General features: G+C 21.1%; 7 protein-coding genes across 7 annotated transcripts; 2 read left to right on the top strand and 5 right to left on the bottom strand. All coding sequences in view use genetic code 6, as the record gives it.

The window, feature by feature from the left end:
• Positions 1–848: 848 nt before the first annotated feature.
• Positions 849–1,862, bottom strand: TTHERM_00660390 (papain family cysteine protease; the record flags this gene model as incomplete). The annotated part of the gene is made up of 1 exon (XM_001020102.1): positions 849–1,862. One exon carries the CDS (start codon positions 1,860–1,862, stop codon positions 849–851), a length of 1,014 nt encoding a protein of 337 aa, XP_001020102.1.
• Positions 1,863–4,551: 2,689 nt separating this feature from the next.
• Positions 4,552–6,565, top strand: TTHERM_00660400 (hypothetical protein; the record flags this gene model as incomplete). Its single annotated transcript, XM_001020103.2, has 7 exons — positions 4,552–4,931; positions 5,001–5,096; positions 5,157–5,243; positions 5,438–5,620; positions 5,683–5,772; positions 5,839–5,931; positions 6,016–6,565. 7 exons carry the CDS (start codon positions 4,552–4,554, stop codon positions 6,563–6,565), a joined length of 1,479 nt encoding a protein of 492 aa, XP_001020103.2.
• A 714-nt stretch (positions 6,566–7,279) lies between these two features.
• TTHERM_00660410 (papain family cysteine protease) lies at positions 7,280–8,293 on the bottom strand (the record flags this gene model as incomplete). Its single annotated transcript, XM_001020104.1, has 1 exon — positions 7,280–8,293. The coding sequence occupies one exon, from the start codon at positions 8,291–8,293 to the stop codon at positions 7,280–7,282; it is 1,014 nt and encodes a 337-aa protein (XP_001020104.1).
• Positions 8,294–11,192: 2,899 nt separating this feature from the next.
• On the bottom strand, positions 11,193–12,197 carry TTHERM_00660420 (papain family cysteine protease; the record flags this gene model as incomplete). The annotated part of the gene is made up of 1 exon (XM_001020105.1): positions 11,193–12,197. The coding sequence occupies one exon, from the start codon at positions 12,195–12,197 to the stop codon at positions 11,193–11,195; it is 1,005 nt and encodes a 334-aa protein (XP_001020105.1).
• Positions 12,198–14,239: 2,042 nt separating this feature from the next.
• Positions 14,240–18,024, top strand: TTHERM_000660419 (cyclic nucleotide-binding domain protein; the record flags this gene model as incomplete). Its single annotated transcript, XM_012798609.1, has 13 exons — positions 14,240–14,281; positions 14,339–14,388; positions 14,656–14,745; positions 15,001–15,087; positions 15,342–15,431; positions 15,607–15,696; positions 15,877–15,993; positions 16,220–16,309; positions 16,525–16,614; positions 16,866–16,955; positions 17,208–17,297; positions 17,552–17,641; positions 17,892–18,024. The coding sequence occupies 13 exons, from the start codon at positions 14,240–14,242 to the stop codon at positions 18,022–18,024; spliced, it is 1,149 nt and encodes a 382-aa protein (XP_012654063.1).
• Positions 18,025–19,014: 990 nt separating this feature from the next.
• On the bottom strand, positions 19,015–20,028 carry TTHERM_00660440 (papain family cysteine protease; the record flags this gene model as incomplete). Its single annotated transcript, XM_001020107.1, has 1 exon — positions 19,015–20,028. The coding sequence occupies one exon, from the start codon at positions 20,026–20,028 to the stop codon at positions 19,015–19,017; it is 1,014 nt and encodes a 337-aa protein (XP_001020107.1).
• A 2,128-nt stretch (positions 20,029–22,156) lies between these two features.
• Positions 22,157–23,170, bottom strand: TTHERM_00660450 (papain family cysteine protease; the record flags this gene model as incomplete). Its single annotated transcript, XM_001020108.1, has 1 exon — positions 22,157–23,170. The coding sequence occupies one exon, from the start codon at positions 23,168–23,170 to the stop codon at positions 22,157–22,159; it is 1,014 nt and encodes a 337-aa protein (XP_001020108.1).
• Positions 23,171–23,786: the final 616 nt, after the last annotated feature.

Genomic DNA, 23,786 nt, shown 5'->3' with positions numbered 1-23,786 from the left:
AGTTAAATAAATAATTGGAGTAGTTTCATATTCATGACAAAAATTTAACTATTAACTAGGAAAATTAAAATCTAATTTCTAGTATATTAAAAAAATATAGATTAATTTTGGAGTAAAAATTTTGTATGATAATGACTTTAATTTAATTAGCTTTGTTCACTAAATATAATTTTATACATTGATTTTCTTTAAATGAAAATTTGTCATTTTCTTCTATTTTTAATGATAAATTTTTAAAAATATATCCTTTACTTAATCAAATTACAAACATTTTTTATATTAATTTAATACTTTCTTTATAAGTTATATAAATAAATAGTGCGATAATACATTTTGATAAAACAAATAGAAAAAATATAAAATATTTTATGTTCTATTTAAATAATATAGCTAAGGCTATATTGATTTACTGTAAAAGATTAAAATTTATAAAAATTATTATTTGATCAAATAAATTAATATTTTACATATACTGGAAAAGAGTTTGGCAACTTTTTTAAAAACTTTAAAAAGGATATATGAGGAGTTATGGTATTCAATAAAATTTTTTTCAAACACACACTTTTTTTAAGTACACAAACAAGTAATCATTCCAAAATTAGATACAAAACATAATTATTTTTTAGATATTAAACTTATATTTTATACAAGCATTTAAAATTTTAATAAGCTCTTTTTTATTTACCAATAGTAATTAACAATCATACTTTAAAAAAGAATTTGATAATATTTTATATTCATTAATCAAAAAACTTAAAGAATACTATAAAATGACATATAGCTTATAAACACTTGACTTTAGTTTAAGTTTAATATAATTCAAATATTTAATGTAAATTTTTGTTTAATCAAGCTGTAATTTAGTAATTATAGCTTAAAATACCACAAGTATTATTAGGAGAAAGTCTAATATAACCTTCCTCACCCCAACTAGTACCCCAAGAGTTTTTAACAATCCAGTTACCAACAGAATCGTAACCAACAGCTAACACAGCATGATTAAGTCTAATTTTGGTTTAGTTGCAACCATTGTAGACACCAGATTTATAGTGACTCCAAGTAGAAGCATCAACAACAACAGAAACTGGTGAGAAATTTAAAGCATTTTATAAGTCCTTAGAAGTATTTAGAATTTTCTTCCAAGATTAAGGTTTAAAACCATTGTTAGTTCCAGTAATATTGCACTTCTTTTAAAAACCAACATATGGATAGTTTTGTAAGGTTGTGATACCGAATTTTGAGGAATAATCTAAGCATTATGTTGGGTTTCCTCCATTACACCCATTAGAAGAGTAACCATTTGCAAAGTTCACACAATCAACAAGCTACTATTCAGAAAAATTTGTTAAATTTTTATTCTTAATGAAATTAAAAGATTCCATTAAACCAGCTGCAGAGAATGTCCAGCAAGAGCCACATTAACCTTAGTTTTTAACTGAAGTCACAGCACCTTTAGTTCTCCAATCTACAGTAACAGCTGTATTATCACTTGTAGAATTAGATGATGTAGATTCTTCAATAGCAGAAGTAGTTGAGTTATTACTGGTAGCTTATGAAATGTGAAGATCAACAAAATCAGATTTCATAAGAACTTTCTCAACAAACTCCTCTTCAGTCATATCAGAAAATTAGTTTAACTCAAGTGAGTAAGTGTGGTTGTCTTGGCTATTGTGATCCTTAACCTTTTGTAAGTTTTCAAAGAAGACTAATTGTCTAAATAGCTTCTCTTCATCATTCAAGAAGTTTCTTAAATTTTAACTTGACCACTTATTGTAAGCTAAGAGTTTTTCAATAGAGATATCTTAAGCTAAGTAAAGAGGCATAAGCAAAGCAATACTCAAAAGGATAAACTTTGAATTCATTTATTAGTACTAATAATTTTTTTTTTATGTTTTTTTAGTTATTTATTTATTATTTTATATTTTCATCAAAGAAAACTGATAATTTAAAATGAAGTCAGGCTAATAAACATAAAGAAAGATACTTAATTCAATAAATAAATTTACAAATTTGACTTTTTGATTTTCTATTTTTTAATTATTCATCAGATAAAAAATTGAATTTCAAAAATTAATTAATCTAAAAATAAAAAACTAGGATTTCAAATTTTAGTATTAATTTATCTGTCTTTGTCTAATCTATAAGATTTAATTTTTAGACTATTTATTTATGAATTTATCTAAATTAGACTTCAATAATTAAATTTTTGAATTAATTACAGTATAAATAATCATATTTTTTTATGATTGTGGTGAAAATATTTCAATATATTTATTTAAAGTTATGGCTATGATGAAAATGAGATGAAAAGAAATATCACTAACTAAATGATTATTTTCAAATGTAATTTTTATGATTTTTGAATTTTGAAAAAATCTATTTTTGGAATAGATTGATTACTTTGGTTATATTTCTTATTAATCACTTTTCACCTAAAATAGTGGTAAGAAATCTATTTCATTTAAAGTAAAAGGCGCGGCTTTTAGTAATAACAATTTAACCCAAATATCATAAGTACTTCGAAATTAGCAAAAACTTAAAATATTTTAAAGTATTCCCATATTCATCGGAAAATAAAATGAAATATATAAAAGATAAATAAATAAGCAATTAGAATAGTTTCATATTGATGACAAAATTTAACCATTAACTACAAAAATCAAAATTTAATTTCTAGTAAATTAAAAAAATATAGATTAATTTGTTATTAAAAACACTGTTTAATTATGAATTTAATTTAATTACCTTTCCAACTAGATAGAATATAAAATATTGATTCTCTTTAACTGAAAATTTGTCATTTTCTAACTATTTTTGAAAATAAATTTTTAAAATATATCTTTTAAATTTTCTAACTACAAACATTTTTTATAAATCCTCTGCATTCTTTATAAGTTATAAAAAATAAACAGTGCAAGTAATACATTTAAAACAAGTAGAAAAAATATAAAATATTTAATGTTTTGTTTAAAGAACATAACGAATGTTATTTTGATTCACTGAAAAATTACACAAATATTTTATATGTTTCATTTAGTATCTGATTACAATTTATAAAAATTAAAATCTATTAAATTGGAGGTTTAGTCTAAAAAAAATTATTAGAGTTAAAATATTAATTTATTATAGCAAAGTCAAATGAGCAGAGGTTTGTTTTGTGAAATAAATATTTTTAATTTTATTAAAAACCATTTTTTATTATATCCTTTTAAGAACTTTAAAAATAAATTTAATTTTTATATCATACAGCTGTATAATAAGAAACATACTAAAAATTCAAAAAAAACAAAAAATTCGAAATCTATTAAATTTTAAATTGATTTTCGAAAAATCTCTTGAGAGTATCACGCCCTCAGTTTTTGTTTTTGAATATATCTTATTTTCAACAAAAAAAAAAGTACAGTTATAGACTATTTTCATATTGAAAACCAATTCAATTAACATTCCATGAATGAGAATCAATAATTATTCATTCTTTAGGATATAAAAATTAATTTATTTGTTATTAGAAACACTTATAAAGCTAATTTAAATTAAATTTAATCAGTTTTTGGATACAATTCTATCTTAATAAATTGTTAGAGAAACTTAACTAATTATTTTAATTTAATTAATTGTTAGAGAGACTTTTAAATCTAATTTGATTAGTGTTTATCATTTTAAGTAAAATGAAGTAAGTAATATGATTTTTTATTTAATTACTAAATTAACAATATTTATTATAAAAATGTATACATTAATATTTTCTTTACATACTATTAGTCATGAGATTATTTAATCAATCAATATAATCAATTAATCTGATAGATTTATAATGATTAACATTTCATGAAAGAGAACAAATAATTATTCATTTTTTACGATATAAAAATTAATTTATTTATTATTAGAGACTCTTATGAAGCTAATTTAAATTAAATTTCATCAGTTGTTGGAGACACTCAATCTTAATAAATTGTTATAGACACTCAATCTTAATAAATTGTTAGAGACACTCTATCTTAATAAATTCTTAGAGACACACACTTATGAAACTAATTATTTTTAAGAATATCCTAATAGATATGGATTATTTTAAAAATAAAATAATGAGAACAAATAAATTCTATTATAAATTGAATAGCCAAGAAAGTATATTCTTATTCTTATAATAAATTAAATAAATAAAATACTAAAAAATAATACAACATGCTATCAAAAAATAAACTTACTAATAATTCTAAACAAGAAGGACCATATAATTTGACACCTATCGAAATCAAATTTAAAACTAAACCACTTGAAATAGCTTTTATTAATTAAGAAATAATTTAATCCATATCAAATTTATATAAAATTGAAAGATAAAAAATCAAATTCTTGAGTTAAGATTTTTTGTTAAATATTTTAACATATAGAGTAGAAATTGGAAATTTATTTAAAATTATTTAATTAATACCAAAATTTGAAGGATAATATAAATTTACTATTAACAAAAATAAAATTACAAACTAACAATTTAACTGTGTGTTTAATGAATCAGATCAGTTTGAAAATATAGAAGCAGAGTATATGAAATCATTACCTGATTTACCATAATAATTGATAAAAAACAAAAAATAAATTCAAATTTATACTACTAAAAAGAAATAAATTAAATTTGAAGTTTTAGAAGCATTTTATAATGATTTTAAAAATTTCGCATCGAATTATGTTTTGAAAGACTAAATGGAATTAAAAGACTTAGTTTACTTAGGATATAATCAAAAATATTATTTCAACTCAATAAGATAAATAAATAAAATTTTGATATAAAGTTATAGAGCAGAAGTAAATTAAAATAATGGAAATTGCCCCTCTTTAGTTAATATACAATATTTCAAATTGAGCGATTTATTAATCGATCTTGATAACTTTTTGCTGTTAAAAGCTCTAACTGTAATACTTTTTAAGTAAAATTTTTTTAATACATATAAAATATTTTTTTTTTTGATAATTGATTAATTTCAATATAAACAAAGATCAAGTAATATAAAATGCTTAAGTTATCCATTGAATATGCTATAATATCTTTCTTCCTAAAAGCCAAATTTAGAATAGCTTTAACTAATATTCAGGTAAATTATTTATTCAAACAAACTACTGAAAATTTATTTCTTTTAATTGTTAAATTTTAGTGGATTCACTGAGAATATCATAGATACTAAATTCTGTGAAGAACTATAAAAATGTTAATAGTTAAAGTCTATTGAAATTGAATTTTGGTAAAATCTTTAAATTTTATTTTTCTTAATAATTATATGTAGCTCTTTATCTTTTCAATAAATTATTTTTAAAGATAACTTTCTAGGGCTATATATTTATAATAGAATTTTTCATTTTGTTAAATTTTTAGTTCTAAGTTATGTTTCTTTTATTTCATCATTTTAAATTTTTCATTGAAATTTTAATTTAATAGTGAAACAAACATTTAAGTTTAGAAAGCTTACTTAATTTCAAAATCAATATAAAACTTGCCAAATTTATCAAAAATATCTATAAAAATGCCTCTTAATAAAATGTAATAAGGAGACCGACTTGTTTCTATCATAAAATAAGACACGCAAAATAACTAGCTAAAATAGCTTAAACTTGGATAATAGTAAATAAATATGATTTCAAAAACTAATTTATTATATTCATTATAATTATGTACTTTTTTAGTGCGAAAAAGTAGGGATTAGAAACTTTTAATTATGATCTTGAGATCATATCAAACGCTCCTAACTTGGAAGAGCTAGAAATTTCTAGTTAGTAAAATTATATTAAATTAAAATAAAAAATTTTAATTGATAGTAAGAAATTATTTATTTTATTTAGTCATGTTAAACTTGATGAAAATTATTTGAAGAAAATAATTAAAAATTCTTAACAGAAACTTTAAAAGCTCAGAAAATTAGATTTTACATTCAAGTACTTATATTTCTATTTATTTATCCACTTTACTTTTTATTTATGAATTAATAATGAAATTTAATTAATGAATTATATTTTTAGGTATTCTGAATTTGATTAATAATTGTAAATTATTAAAGATGAAGCAAAAAAATTTAAAAGCTTAGAAGTATTAACTACTGCAGGATTTTTTGATGATGAAACTACCTATTTTCTATTTGAATATGATAAGTTTGGAGTTATTTAAAAGATGCTTTTAAATTTTTAGTATTGGAGAAACTATGGGCCTTATGTATCAAATCCTAAACATGTAATTTAGGAAAATATAAAAAGATAATAACTACTAGAAAAAGAAATCTAGTTTAGTGAAAATAATTTTAGGTTAGCTTCACTTAGAATGTAAAATTTAACTTTTTACTAATATAAAATTAATTTTAATGAATTTAGTTATGAGGGAACATTTGAAAAATAATAATTGATCAAAATGATGTCAAGTATTAATCAGAAAATTAGAAAAATTTATTTTATACAGCTCAGCTATGTTAATATTTTTTAAGGAACAGATGAGGAGGAATAACATTTTAGAGAATCAAAAATCTATTATTACATAATAAGGAAATACTTATATGCTGTTAAATTTTCAGATTATTGAAAATTTAGTTTAATTTCCTTAAAAATAAGCCTAATTAATTAGCTAGCAAAATTAATTTAAAGTAAAGAAATAAATAAAACAGAAATTTAATGATATTATGAAATAAACCTATATATTAATTGACATAAAGTAATAATAATATTAATTATTTTATTGGTATAAAATAAATGTCATTATATATAAAGTATAAATTTGAAAAAACAATAAATATTTTTACAAATTGCTATTCTCTAATTATTATTTATGTAGTAGGAAATAAATATTTATTTAGTAAAATAATAAATATTATTTTCAAAATTTAAAGAAATTTCTGTAGCAAAATATTTTTTGAAAAATATAATTAAAAAATTTTAATAATAATTGAATGTATGTTAATTGATTTAAAATTAATATGATTATTAATCAAAATCAATTATTAAATATTTAGAATAGTAAAATAATATTTCCAATTACGAATACCTAATAAATATTATTTTTGAAAATGCTTTCTTTAAATTTTAATAAATATATTTAAAAATAAAAGTTAACTTTTAAAATTTTAAAAAGCCATAAAATACCAATAGTAATTAACACTAAAATACCTTGATAAAGCTCAAAATTATTTATACTTTATAATTTTAATAATATTTTACTTATAAATGAAATATAGCTTATAATACTTGACTTTAGTTTATTTTAAAATAATTCAAATATCTAATGTAAATTTTTGTATAATCAAGCTGTAATTTAGTAATTATAGCTTAAAATACCACAAGTATTATTAGGAGCAAGTCTAATGTAACCTTGCTCACCCCAACCAGTACCCCAAGAGTTTTTAACAATCCAGTTACCAAGAGAATCGTAACCAATAGCTAACACACCATGATTAATCTTAATGTCGGTTTAGTTGCAGCCGTTGTAGACTCCAGATTTATAGTGACTCCAAGTAGAAGCATCAACAGCAATAGAAACTGGTGAATAATTTAAAGCATTTTATAAATCTTTAGAAGTATTAGGAATTTGCTTCCAAGATTTAGGTTTAAAACCATTGTTAGTTCCAGTAATATTACACTTCTTTTAAACACCAATATATGGATAGTTTTGTAAGGTTGTGATACCGAACTTTGAGGAATAATCTATAGCTGATGCAGGCCATCCTCCACTACATCCTTTAGAAGAGTAGCCATTTGCAGAGTTCACACAATCAACAAGTTACTATTCAGAAAAATCTGTTAAATTTTTATTCTTAATGAAATTAAAAGATTCCATTAAACCAGCTGCAGAGAATGCCCAGCAAGAGCTACAATAGCCTTATTATTTAACTGGAGTCACAGCACCTTTAGATCTCCAGTCTACAGTAACTGTTGCATTATTACTTGTAGAATTAGATGAAGTAGATCCTCCAGTAGTAGAAGAAGTCGAGTTATGACTGGCAGTTTATTGAATGTGAAGATCAACTAGATCAGATTACATAAGAATTTTCTCAGCAAATTCCTCTTCTGTCATATCAGAAAATTAGTTTAAAGCAAGTGAGTAAGTGTGGTGGTCTTGGGCATTGTGATAATTGACCTTTTGTAAGTTTTCAAAGAAAACTAATTGTCTAAATAGCTTTTCTTCATTGTTCAAAAAGGTTCTTAAATTTTTACTGGACCACTTATTGTAAGCTATGAGTTTTTCAATAAAAACATTTTAAGCTAAGTAAAGAGGCATAAGCAAAGCAATACTCAAAAGGATAAACTTAGAATTCATCTTTTACTTTTATAATATTATTTATGTATTTTTTATTAGTTTATTTATTATTTATATTTTCATGAAAGAAAACCGGTAATTTAAAGAGAAGCCAGGCTAATTAACATACAGAAAGTAACTTATTTAATGAATTTACAAATTTAACTTTTTGAAATTCTATTTTTTAATTATCAAACCATTAAAAAATTCAATTTCAAAAATTAGTTGATCTAAAAAATAAAAAAATAGACTTTCAAGTTTTAGTATTAATTAATCAGTCTAATCTTTTAAACTTAACTTTATGGCAATTTACTTATGAATGTAGCTAAATTAAAACTCAATGATTAAAATTTTTTGAATTTAATTATTTTAAAAATAATTGTATTTTTTATGATTTTTGTGAAAATATTTATTTAAAGTGATGGTTATTATGAAAATTAGATGAAAAGAATCACTAAAACATTAGATTTAAATGTATTTTTATGATCTTTGAATTTTAAAAAAATGTATTTGTGGTTTATATCAAATTTTTTTGTGATGTTACTTATTAATCACTTTTCACCTAAAATAATGGTAAAAATCTATTTCATTTATAAATAAGATGTGCTCCTTTTAATAATAAAATAAATAGCTAGAATATCATAGTACTACGAAAGTAAAAAGTAGTAAAAACTTAAAATATTTTTAAGTATTCAGATATAAATCTTAAAATAAAATGAAATACATAAGAAATTAGAATTGATTGTTTCATATTCTGGAGAAAAATTTAACCTTTGACTACAAAAATAAAAATTTAATTTCAAGTTTAAAAAAATATAGATTAATTTATGAGTAAAAACATTACTTAATCGTGATTTTAATTTAATTAACTTATTCAATTAAATAGAATTTTATATTATGACTTTCTCCAAATAAAAATTGGTCATTTTAAATCTATTTTAGATGATAAATTTTAAAACCATATCTTTTATCTTATCTAATTACATACATTTTTTTTAATTTCAAATAGAATCTTATTTAAAGAAATAGTTCAGTTAATATATTTTAATGAAATAAGTGAAAAAAATATAATATTTTATGTTTAATTAAAGAATATAGTGAAGGTTATTTAATTTACTTAATATAACACAAATATTTTATATATTACACTTGGTATCTGATTATAATTTATAAAAATGCTCTTTTTAAAAAAATTTTTTTTAAAGATTTTCGAAAACAATTTAAGCTAAAATAGAATGTTTACAGTTCATATATATTAGAATTAAATGTGAATTTAAACATTCTTTTTGTTTGTTTCAATTTTTCAATTAGAATACTTTAATTAAATTTTAATAATTTACAACAAAAATGAAATTATCAGCGGAATTTCAAAACCAGGAAGGGCTATATAATCTATTTGTAATAATATTTTAAAAAATGGAATATAATTTTTTTATTTTTTTTTAATTTAAATTTTATTTTCTGACTTTATTTACTGGGATCAAAAAATCTAAAACTTGTATTGCTAAATACATATATATTAATACTTAAAATAATTTTAAAATTTTATTAGTTTTTTATAAATTATTTGTTTTAACTGTTTCTTCAAAAATAAAATCATTTTTTGTAGCTATTTTTGTATTTAAGGAGTAGTTACTTTGCAAATTATTTAAATAAAATAAAGAAAAAGACTAATTTAAATCATGGATTGATGTTATATTTTTTAACTTTAACAAAGATATTAAATAAAAAAGTAATAGGTGAGGAGAGGGAGTCTTTTCCATTTATTTCATACAAAAAATATTTTAATCATATAATACCATAGAGCAAATATTAACTATTTATATTATGCTATTAAATTTAAACATAAATGGACATTGTTTATCTAATATTACATGATTAAAATTACCATGCTTTTATTTCATATTTTTTATGTCAGTATATCAAATCTTGAACTATTAATTAATTTTATTTTTATTAATTCAAGGTAATTACTAAATATTTTTACTTAGATAATTCATTTAATTCTTATTTACTGTCTAAATAAATATATTAGTGTGTCTAATTGCACAAATAAAAGGGGGCCATTCTTCTTTATAAAATGTGCATAAATAAAACTTAATACTGGTTAGATAAAAAAATATTTTTATGGACAATCATTTAACTATTATTTGTTCAGTTCTTTTTATAAATTAAAATTATTTATCTTAAAAAAAATAAATATTTTATTTAATAATATTCTCAAAAAAATACTATTTTTAGTTAAAATGGTTATTAATATGACTAATAAATTTTAAATGAGATAAAAAGCCTTCTTAATAAATTTCATTATTATAAAGATAGATTGTTATGAAAATACAGATAAAATTTCATCAAGAAAACTCACTTAATTTGTGTTTCAATTCAACTTTTTTAAGATAAAGATTATAAAATTATTTAAAATTAGAATTATATTATCTAAAGATTTTTAAGAAATTATATAAGTAGATTTTTCTAATAAATTGCTTTGTATTTTTTGTTTTTTAATATCAATATATATTTTTAAGAGGTAAAAAATAGTAAATGCATATGTTTCAAATGAATTAACCCAAGCCTTTTGTTTTTATTTTGATTTTTAATTAATTTAAATTTTTTATTTTTTTGGATAACAACTACCCTACAACCAAAAATACAGGGATTTTTTATATTTTATATTTTTTAACTATTTAACTTAATGGAAGTAAAAGTTTTATAAAACATTTAAAATTTTAATAAGCCATTTTTTATTTAAAAAATACCAAAAGTAATTAACACTATCATATCTTAAAAAAGAATTTAATAATATTTTTTATTCGCTAATTAAAAAATTTTAAGAATACTTTAAATGACATAAAGCATTTAAACACTTGACTTTAGTTTATGTTTAATATAATTCAAATATTTAATGTAAATTTTAATTTAATCAAGCTGTAATTTGATAATTAAACTTTAGAATACCACAAGTATTATTAGGAGAAATTCTAATATAACCTTCCTCACCCCAACTAGTTCCCCAAGAGTTTTTAACAATCCAGTTACCAACAGAATCGTAACCAACAGCTAATACAGCATGATTAAGCCAAATTTTGGTTTAGTCGCATCCATTGTAGACACCAGATTTATAGTGACTCCAAGTAGAAGCATCAACAAGAACAGAAACTGGTGAGCTATTTAAAGCAATTTATAAATCCTTAGAAGTATTAGGAATTTTCTTCCAAGATTAAGGTTTAAAACCATTGTTAGTTCCAGTAATGTTACACTTCTTTTAAACACCCACATATGGATAGTTTTATAATGTGGTGATACCGAACTTTGAAGAATAATCTAAGCATGATTCAGGCCATCCTCCATTACATCCATTAGAAGAGTAACCATTTTCAAAGTTCATGCAATCGACAAGTTACTATTCAGAAAAATTGACTAAATTTTTATTCTTAATGAAATTAAAAGATTCCATTAAACCAGCAGCAGAGAATGCCCAGCAAGAGCCACATTAACCTTAGTTTTTAACTGAAGTTACAGCACCTTTAGTTCTCCAGTCTACATTATCTGCTGCATTATTACTTGTAGAATTAGATACTTCAGTAGCAGAAGAAGTTGAGTTATTACTGGTAGTTTATTAAATGTGAAGATCGACCAAATCAGATTTCATTAGAACTTTCTCTACAAACTCCTATTGAGTCATATCAGAAAATTAGTTTAACTCAAGGAAGTAAGTGTGGTTGTCTTGGCTATTGTGATCTTAGACCTTTTGTAAGTTTTCAAAGAAGACTAATTGTCTAAATAGCTTTTCTTCATCGTTCAAGAAGGTTCTTAAATTTTAACTTGACCACTTATTGTAAGCTAGGAGTTTTTCAATAGAAACATTTTAAGCTAAGTAAAGATTCATAAATAAAGCAATACTCAAAAGAATATACTTAGAATTCATTTTTTAGTACTTATAATATTTTTTTATGTTTTTTTAGATAATTATTTATTATTTATTATTTTCATGAAAGAAAACTGGTAATTTAAAGAGAATTCAGGCTAATTAACATAAAGAAAGATACTTACTTGAATAAATTTACAATTTGACTTTTTGATTTTCTATTTTTTAATTACTCAACCAATAAAAAATTGAATTTCAAAAATTAATTAATCTAAAAATAAAAAACTAGGCCTTCAAATTTTAGTATTAATTAATCTGTCTAATCTATAAAATTTAACTGTTTGGCTATTCATTTATGAACGTAGCTAAATTAAACCTCAATAATTAAATTTTTTTGAATTTAATTACAGTTAAAATAACCATATTTTTTTATGACTGTGGTGAAAATATTACAATATAAGTATTTAAAGTTATGGCTATTATGAAATTTAGATGAAAAGAAACATCACTCACTAAATCATTATTTTTAAATGTAATTTTATAATTTTTGTATTTTTATAACAATCTATTTTTGGAATAGATTGATTACTCTAGTGATATCTTATTAATCACTTTTCACCTAAAATAATGGAATCTATTTCATTTATAACTAAAGCGCGCTGCTTTTAGTAATAACAATAAATGATTCATTTATCATAAATACTTTGAAAGTAGCAAAAGCTTACAATATTTTAAAGTATTCCAATATAAATCTCAAAATGAAATGAAATAAATTATAGATAAATAAATATGCAATTAAATTGTTTCATATTAATGATAAAATTTAACCACTAACTACAAAAATCAAAATTTAATTTCTAGTAATTTAAAAAATATAGATTAATTTTTGAGTAAAAAAATTGCTGAAATTCAACTAAATAGAATTTAAAAAATTAATTTCGTTTAATTGAAAATTGGTCATCTTCTAACTATTTTTGATAATAAATTTAAAAAATATATCCTTTACATTATCTAATTGTAAACATTTTTTATAAATGCTATATTTCTTTATAAGCCATACAAATAAAAAGTACAATTAATACAATTTGAAAACAAGTAGAAAAATTATAAAATATTTTATATTTTATTTAAATAACATAGCGAATGTTATTTTGATTTACTGAAAAATTACACAAATATTTTAGATGTTTCACTTAGTATCTGATTACAGTTTATAAAGGATCATTTGATTATTTGCTCAAATATATAAATATTTTACTTCTAGTAATTTTTTTTATACTTAATCTCCTCCTCTTTAATTAATTTTAGAGGTTTTGAAATAAATATTTTCAATTTTATTAATTAACCATTTTTTATTATATCCTTTAAAGAACTTTAAAAATAAACTAAATTTCTATGTTATTTTATCTGTAGAATAAGAAATTTTGTAATTTAGAAAACACAAAATTCGAAATTTCAGCTATGGGAAAATTAGAAATATTGAAACAAAAATTTTTATCATTCGCAATATTTTACTATCAATATTTTGTTTGTATATAAATTTTATAAGATTAGTGAATAATTAAAAAACGAATTTTATTGGATGATTAGAAAAATTCTAAGAAATATTTTAGAATTAGTTATTTACTTTTAAATAATTTCACAGATAATGAAACTAAATATGTTTATTATAAAAAGGGTTATAAATCTAATTTTAGATTAGAAAATTTAGAATTTGAATAATTGAAAGAAGAGAAATAAAGTAAAAAATGTATAGTGTTAGATTAAAAATTGTGGATAATTAAAATTTATTTTTTCTTATTAAAAATTTTAATAAATTATTTTTAATAATATAATAACATTAATTAATTATAAGAATTTTTTCAAATATGACTAACTGGTCATATTTAATTCCAACTATATTTTTAAGTATACGTTTTAAATACAAATATTAAGATTAAGTAATGAATGTTAAATTAATTTTTATGTGATATCTCTTCATAAAACCAAATGTATAAATTAATATTTAATAATTAATTATTATATTTTATTTGCTCTATTTATCCATTTATAATTAATTAAATTTCATAAATTGCTATTCAATATTTTTGAAAAAAAAATAAATGATAATATAATAGATTAAACATTACAACGGATTATAAGAAGTAATTATTAATATTTTTATTAATATCCTTTAAATTTATATAAATTAATAAAAAAAGTTTTTAAGCTCTTCACTTTTATCTCACTAGATTCTCCATATTGATTTCAAGTATAATTTATTTATATATATTTTTTTTATTAATATTAATATTTTTATATATTTAACTTTCATTTTATTTAAATAAATAATTTTTGTTAAAGAAATTATCATCATTATTCATTGATTTTTATTAAAAATTTTTAGCTATTTTAACTTAATTTTCAATTCTATTTTTAATTATTTATTATTCATTTTTTATTATTTGATATTTTTTTCTTTAATTTTTTCCTTCAATTAACTATTTAATGTTATATTTTTTCTTCAATATTTAAAAAGTGGCAATCAAATTTGTGACCAAGATGTATCAGGCTTAGGTTGTGCTTTAGCAAATTGCATTAATCTCTCAAATTTGACACTTAACCTTTGGTAAAAAACAGTTTATTTGTTTTGGATTGTGATATTTTTAATTATAAAAACTAATTTAAAACAATAAAGCTCTTTTTTCTTTTTCTTTTTATTGCGCTTGCTTTTTTTTTGTTCTTTCTTTACTAATTTAACTCGTCATTTAATTTTAAACTTTTGCTTTTATTATTAATTTATCTTATTATTTCATATTTTTTCATCATTTTTTCCTTTTAATTAACTATTTAATGATATTATTTTTCTTCAATATTTAAAAAGTTTCAATTAAATTGGTGACGAAGGTGCATTAGGCTTAGGTTATGCTTTAGTAAGCATTAATCTCTCAAATTTGACACTTGATCTAAGGTAAAAATAGTCTATTTGATTTAGATTGTGATATTTTTAATTATAAAAACTAATTTAAAACAATAAAGCTCTTTTTTCGTTTTCTTTTTATTATGCTTACTTTTTTTTCCCTTCTTTTTTTGTTAATTTAACTCATCATTTTATTTTCAATTTTTGCTTTTATTATTAATTAATCTTATTATTTCATATTTTTTCTTCATTTTTTCCTTCAATTAACTATTTAATGATATATTTTTTCTTCAATATTTAAAAAGATACAATTAAATTGGTGACAAAGGTGCATCAGGCTTAGGTTTTGCCTTAGCAAATTACATTAATCTCTCAAATTTGACACTTAACCTTAGGTAAAAACTGTTTATTTATTTTGGATAGTGATATTTTTAATTATAAAAACTAATTTAAAACAATAAATCTCTTTTTTCTTTTTATTGTGCTTGCTTGTTTTTTGTTTTTTTTTTTCTTCATTTTTCCTTCTAATTAACTATTTAATGATATATTTTTTCTTCAATATTTAAAAAGTTACAATTAAATTGGTGACGAAGGCGCATCAGGGTTAGGTTCTGGTTTAGCAAAGTGCATTAATCTCTCAAATTTGACACTTAACCTTAGGTAAAAACTGTTTATTTGTTTTGGATATTGATATTTTTAATTATAAAAACTAATTTAAAACAATAAAGCTCTTTTTCTTTTTATTGTGCTTGCTTGTTTTTTGTTCTTTTCATATTTTTTCTTCATTTTTCCTTCTAATTAACTATTTACTGATATATTTTTTCTTGAATATTTAAAAAGTTACAATAAAATTTGTGACGAAGGCGCATTAGGGTTAGGTTCTGGTTTAGCAAAGTGCATTAATCTCTTAAATTTGACACTTGAACTTAGGCATAAATGGTTTGTTTGCTTTGGATTGTGATATTTTTAATTACAATAACTAATTTAAAACAATAAAGCTCTTTTTTCTTTTTCTTTTAATTGTGCTTGCTTTTTTTTGTTCTTTCTTTGCTAATTTAACTCATCATTTTATTTTCAACTTTTTCTTTTATTATTAATTAATCTTATTATTTCTTATTTTTTCTTCATTTCTTCCTTCTAATTAACAATTTAATGATATATTTTTTCTTCAATATTTAAAAAGTTGCAATTTAATTAGTGACAAAGGTGCATCAGGCTTAGGTTTTGCCTTAGTAAATTGCATTAATCTCTCAAATTTGACACTTAACCTTAAGTAACAATAGCTTATTTGATTTGGATTTAGATATTTTTAATTTAAAGCTCTTTTTTCTTTTTCTTTTTATTGTGCTTTCTTTGTTAATTTAACTCATCATTTTATTTTCAACTTTTACTTTTATTATTAATTAATCTTATGATTTCATATTTTTTCTTCATTTTTACATTCAATTAACTATTTAATGATATATATTTTTTTTAATATTTAAAAAGTGGCAATTAAATTGGTGACAAAGGTGCATCAGGCTTAGGTTATGCTTTAGCAAATTGCATTAATCTCTCAAATTTGGCACTTAATCTTCGGTAAAAACAGTTTTTTTGATTTGGATTGTGAAATATTTAATTATAAAAACTAATTTAAAAGAATAAAGCTCTTTTTTCTTTTTCTTTTTATTATGCTTGTTTTTTTTGTTTTTTCTTTGTTTTTTTAACTCATTATTTTATTTTTAACTTTTGCTTTTATTATTAATTAATCTTATTATTTGATATTTTTTCTTCTTTTATTCCTTCTAATAATATTTAATGATATTTTTTTTTCATCAATATTTAAAAAGTGGCAATAAAATTGATGCAATTGGAGCATCAGACTTAGGCTCTGGTTTAGCAAATTGCATTAATCTCTCATATTTGACAGTTAAACTTCGGTAAAAATAGTTTATTTCTTTTGGATTGTGATATTTTAAATTATAAAAACTAATTTAAAACAATAAAGCTCTTATTTCCTTTTCTTTTTATTGTGCTTGCTTTTTTTATTCTTTCTTTGCTAATTTAAATCATCATTTAATTATCAAATTTTGCTTTTATTATTAATTAATCTTATTATTTCATATTTTTTCTTCATTTTTTCCTTCTAATTAACTATTTTATGATATATTTTTACTTCTATATTTAATAAGTTTCAATTAAATTGGTAACAAAGGTGTATCAGGCTTAGGTTTTGTTTTAACAAAGTGCATTAATCTCTCAAATTTGACACTTAACCTTCGGTAAAAACAATTTATTTGATTTGGAATGTGATATTTTTAATTATAAAAACTAATTTAAAACAATAAAGCTCTTTTTACTTTTTCTTTTTATTGTGCTTGCTTTTTTTTTGTTCTTTCTTTGTTAATTTAACTCACCATTTTATTTTCAACTTTAGTTTTTATTATTAATTAATCTTATTATTTCATATTTTTTCTTCATTTTTTCCTTCTAATTAACTATTTAATGATATATTTTTTCTTCAATATTTAAAAAGTTACAATAAAATTGGTGACGAAGGTGCATCAAGCTTAGGTTTTGCTTTATCAAAGTGCATCAATCTCTCAAATTTGACACTTAACCTTCGGTAAAAATGGTTTATTTATTTTTGATTGTGATATTTTTAATTATAAAAACTAATTTAAAACAATAAAGCTCTTTTTACTTTTTCTTTTTATTGTGCTTACTTTTTTTGTTCTTTCTATATTAATTTAACTCATCATTTTATTTTCAACTTTTGCTTTTATTATTAATTAATCTTATTATTTCATATTATTTCTTCCTTTTCCTTCTAATTAACTATTTAATGATATATTTTTTCTTCAATATTTAAAAAGTGACAATTAAATTTGTGACAAATATGCATCAGGCTTAGGTTATGATTTAGCAAATTGCATTAATCTCTCAAATTTGACACTTAAGCTTTGGTAAAAACAGTTTATTTATTTTGGATTGCTATATTTTTAATGATAAAAACTAATTTAAAACAATAAAGCTCTTTTTACTTTTTCTTTTTATTGTGCTTGCTTTTTTTTATTCTTTCTTTATTAATTTAACTCATCATTTTATTTTCAACTTTTGCTTTTATAATTAATTAATCTTATTATTTCATATTATTTCTTAATTTTTTCATATTTTAAACTATAAAACTGAACATAAAACAAAAAAGCTCTTTGAAGTTATTTGATAGCTTTTATTTGATTTATTTTTTATCTTTTTATTCCACTAATTTTATTTAATTTATTGATTTAAGAGATAATTTTTAATTTAAAAGCTTATTCTATTTGATATTTATTTAAAATTTACACAAATTTACTATAAAATTCTTAGCTAAATGAATTAATCACAAACATTCAAAGTTATAAGCAAGTGTCTTAAATCAAAAAGATTAGTTGTCTTTGGGACATAATTCTAATGATAAATAGCTTGTGAAAAAAGATGAATAAGTATTAAATGTTTGAATAATTGAATATATTATATTTTATTCAATATTATTTTGAAAAAGTTTTTTTAACCTAAAATAAAAATAGATAGATAGATTTTATTATTGTTTTTATATTATAAATATAATTCATATTTTAGTAAGAAAATAAATTATTAATAAAAAATAAAAAATTCAAAAATTAAATTTACTTTTAAAATTCTAAACTCTAAAAGTTAAACATTTTTAGGTTTCCTTCAAATAAAACTACATAAATATTATGAAAATTATTTATTATTAATATTCTTAATTAAATTTTGATTAAATTATTACTTTAAAGTAAAAATATCAACAAAAAATAAAGCTAGATTTTTCATTCAGTTTTGAATGAGATAGATTTTTTTATTTAAAGTAATCAAAATTTATTTTATTAATCAAAGCATTTTTAAGAATACTTTAAAATGATATGTAGTTTTTATATACTTGACTTTAATATATCTTTAATATAATTCAAATATTTAATGTAAATTTTTATTTAATCAAGCTGTAATTTAGTAATTATAGCTTAAAATACCACAAGTATTATTAGGAGAAAGTCTAATATAACCTTGCTCACCCCAACCAGTGCCCCAAGAATTTTTAACAATCCAGTTACCAAATTAATCGTAACCAACAGCTAATACAGCATGATTAAGCCTAATTTTGGTTTAGTCGCAGCCATTGTAGACACCAGATCTATAGTGACTCCAAGTAGAAGCATCAACAACAACAGAAACTGGTGAGTTGTTTAAAGCATTTTATAAATCCTTAGAAGTATTAGGAATTTACTTCCAAGATTTAGGTTTAAAACCATTATTAGCTCCTGTAATATTACACTTCTTTTAAACACCAACATATGGATAGCTTTATAAGGTGGTGATACCGAACTTTGAGGAATAATCTAAGCATGACTCAGGCCATCCTCCATTACATCCATTAGAATAGTAACCGTTTGCAGAGTTCACACAATCTACAAGTTACTATTCAGAAAAATCTGTTAAATTTTTATGCTTAATGAAATTAAAAGATTCCATTAAACCAGCTGCAGAGAATGCCCAGCAAGAGCCACAGTGACCTTAATTTTTAACTGAAGTCACAGCACCTTTAGTCCTCCAGTCTACTGTAACTTTTGCAGTATTACTTGTAGAATTAGATGAAGTAGATCCTCCAGTTGTAGAAGAAGTTGAGTTATTACTGGGAGCTTATTGCATGTGATGATCAACTAAATGAGATTTCATAAGAATTTTCTCAACAAATTCCTCTTCCATCATATCAGAAAATTAGTTTAAGTCAAGTTAGTAAGTGTGATTATCTTGAATGTTGTGTTCTTTGACCTTTTGTAAGTTTTCAAAGAAGACTAATTGTCTAAATAGCTTTTCTTCATCACTCAAGAAGGTTCTTAAATTTTAGGTTGACCACTTATTGTAAGCTAGGAGTTTTTCAATAGAGACATCTTAAGCTAAGCAAAGAGGCATAAGTAAAGCAATACACAAAAGGATAAACTTAGAATTCATTTTTTAGCACTTTTAATATTTTTTTATGTTTTTTTTTAGCTATTTATTTATTATTTATATTTTCATGAAAGAAAACTGGTAATTTAAAAAGAAGCCAGACTGATAAGCATACAGAAAGAAACCTATTTGAATTAATTTACAAATTTGATTTTTTGAAATTCTATATTTTAATTATCCAACCATTAAAAAATTGAATTTCAAAAATTAATTGATCTAAAAAATAAGGATTTCAAGTTTTAGTATTAATCTATCTGTCTAATCTATAAGACTTAGCTTTTTGGTTATTTATTTATGAATCTATCTAAATTAAACCTAAATTAAGGTAAAAATAATCATATTTTTTTATGATTGTGGTGAAAAAATTGTAAGATATTTATTTAAAGTTTTGGTTATTTTAAAATTAAATGAAAAGAATCACCACTTACTAAAATTATTTTTAAATGTAATGATTATGATTTTTAAACTTTATAACAATTTTTAATGGAGTAGATTGATTACTTTGGTGATATTACTTTTTAATCACTTTTTCACCTAAAATAATGGTAAAAAAATCTATTTCATTTATAAATAAGATGTCCGTCCTGTTTTAGTTATAATAATAGCTAAAAAATCATAAATACTACGAAAGTAGAAAGTAGTAAAAACTTAAAATATTTTAAAGTATTCCCATATAAATCTCAAAATAAAATGAAATATTCTATAGATAAATAAGTAATTTGAATTTTTTCATATTCTGAACAAAAATTTAAACTTTAACTACAAAAATCAAAATTTAATTTCTAGCAAATTAAAAAAATATAGATTAATCTGTGAGTAAAACACTGCTTAATCATGATTTTAATTTAATTACCTTATTCAATTAAATAGAATTTTATATTTTAATTTTCTTCAAATGAAAATTGGTCATTTTAAATCTATTTTTGATCATATATTTTAGATTATATCTTTTACATTATCTAATTACATACATTTTTTTAAATTTCCAATAGAATCTTATTTAAATAAATAGTGCAATTAATACATTTTGATAAAACAAGGAGAAAAAATATATCATATTTTATTTTTTATTTAAAGAATGAATATTGCTAAGATTATTTTATTTTACTGAATAATTAAACAAATATATTATATATTACACTTGGTACCTGATAATAATTTATAAAAATACTCTTTCGATTCTTTGATCAATTACTTTATTTACTGGGATCAAAAATACAAAACTTGAAACTTGTATTGCTTCATAAATATACATACATATATATACTTAAAATGATTTAAATAATTTTATTAGTTTTTTAGAAATTGCTCGTTTTAACCGTTTCTTCAAAAATTGAATCATTTTTTTTAAGCTATTTTTGTATTTAAGGAGTGTACTTGTAAATTTTGTTAATAAAATATAGACTAATTAGACTCATGAATTTATGTTATATTTTTAAGATGTAACAAGAGATTAAATAAAAAGTATTTAGTGAGGAGAGGAAGTCTTATCCATTTATTTCATACAAACGAACATTTTAATCATATAATACCAAAGAACAAATATTTGCCATTTATATAAGCTATTAAATTTAAACAAAAATGTAAATTATTTATCTAATATTTACCATACTTTTATTTCAGATTTTTTTATGTGAGTATATCCAATCTTGAGTTATTGATTAATTTTTTCTTTGTTGGCTTAATATTTTTATTATTTAGATAACTCATTTACCTCTTATTTACTTTCAGATTAAATAAATTAGCGTGTCTAACTGCAGAAAAAAGATGGATAATTCTTCTTTCTTAAAATTGCATAAATGAAGCTCAACACTAATTAGATAAAAAATAAAAAAAATATTTTCATGGACAATTATTTAACTATTATTTATTTTGTTTCTTTTTATTAATTAAAATTATTTTGTTCAAAAAAAAAACAAATTTTTATTTAATAATATTCACAAACAAAAAAATATTAAAAAATACCAATAGCAATTAACACTATCGTACCTTGAAAAATAATTTAATAATATTTTATATTCATTAATCAAAAAAAATTTAATAATACTTTAAAATGATATATAGTTTATAAGTATTTTACTTTAGCTTATGTTTAAAATAATTCAAATATTTAATGTAAATTTTTATTTAATCAAGCTGTAATTTAGTAATTATAGCTTAAAATACCACAAGTATTATTAGGAGCAAGTCTAATATAACCTTGCTCACCCCAATAAGTACTCCAAGAATTTTTAACAATCCAATTACCAACGGAATCATAACCAACAGCTAACACAGCATGATTAAGCTTAATTTTGTTTTAGTCACAGCCATTGTAGACACCAGATCTATAGTGACTCCAAGTAGAAGCATCAACAACAACAGAAACTGGTGATTTATTTAAAGCGTGCTATAAATCTTTAGAAGTATTAGGAATTTGCTCCCAAGATTTAGGTTTAAAACCATTGTTAGTTCCAGTAACATTGCACTTCTTTTAAACACCAACATATGGATAGCTTTGTAAGGTAGTGATACCGAACTTTGCGGTATATTCTAAGCATTATTCAGGCCATCCTCCATGACATCCATAAGAATAAAAACCATTTGAAATGTTCACACAATCAACAAGCTACTATTCAGAAAAATCTGTTAAATTTTTATGCTTAATGAAATTAAAAGATTCCATTAAACCAGCTGCAGAGAATGCCCAGCAAGAGCCACACTGACCTTAATTTTTAACTGAAGTCACAGCACCTTTATTTCTCCAGTCTATTGCAACTTTTGCAGTACTATTTGTAGAATTAGATGAAGCAGATCCTCCAGTTGTAGAAGAAGTTGCGTTTTTACTGGTAGCTTATTGAATGTGAAGATCAACTAAATCAGATTTCATAAGAACTTTCTCAACAAACTCCTCTTCCATCATATCAGAAAATTAGTTTAAGTCAAGTTAGTAAGTGTGATTATCTTGAATGTTGTGTTCTTTGACCTTTTGAAAGTTTTCAAAGAAGACAAATTGTCTAAATAGCTTTTCTTCATCGTTCAAGAAAGTTCTTAAATTTTAACTTGACCACTTATTGTAAGATAGGAGTTATTCAATAGAAACATTCTAAGCTAAGTAAAGAGGCATAAGTAAAGCAATACTCAAAATTATAAACTTTGAATTCATTTTTTAGTACTTTTTATATTTTTTTTAGTTATTTATTTATTATTTATATTTTCATTTAAGAAAATTAGTATTTAAAGAGAAGCTAGGTTAATTAACATACAGAAAGAAACCTATTTGAATGAATTTATAAATTTGACTTTTTGAGATTCAATTTTTAATTATCAAACCATTAAAAAATTGAATTTCAAAAATTAAATGATCTTAAAAATAAAAAAATATCAAATTTTAGTACTAATTTGCATGTCTAATTATAAAACTTAATTATTTGGCTATTTACTTATAAATGTAGCTAAATTATACCTCAATAATTAAAATTTTTTGAATTTAATTATTGTAAAAATAATCATATTTTTTTATGATTGTGGTGAAAAAATTGCGATATATTTATTTAAAGTTAAGTCTACTATAAAAATTAGATCACCACTTACTAACTAAAATTATTTTTAAATGTAATGTTTATGATTTTTGAATTTTATAACAATTTATTTGTGGAGTAGATTGATTACTTTGGTGATATTACTTATTAATCACTTTTCGCCTAAAATAGTGGGAAAAAAATCTATTACATTTATAAGTATGATGTGTTGCTTTTAGTAATAATAATAATAATAGCTAG

Source organism: Tetrahymena thermophila (assembly GCF_000189635.1).
Source record: "Tetrahymena thermophila SB210 genomic scaffold scf_8254577, whole genome shotgun sequence".
NCBI classification, from domain to species: Eukaryota; Ciliophora; class Oligohymenophorea; order Hymenostomatida; family Tetrahymenidae; genus Tetrahymena; species Tetrahymena thermophila.
The sequence above is the reverse complement of the archived record's forward strand: the minus strand, read 5'-3'. Positions and strand labels throughout refer to the sequence as shown.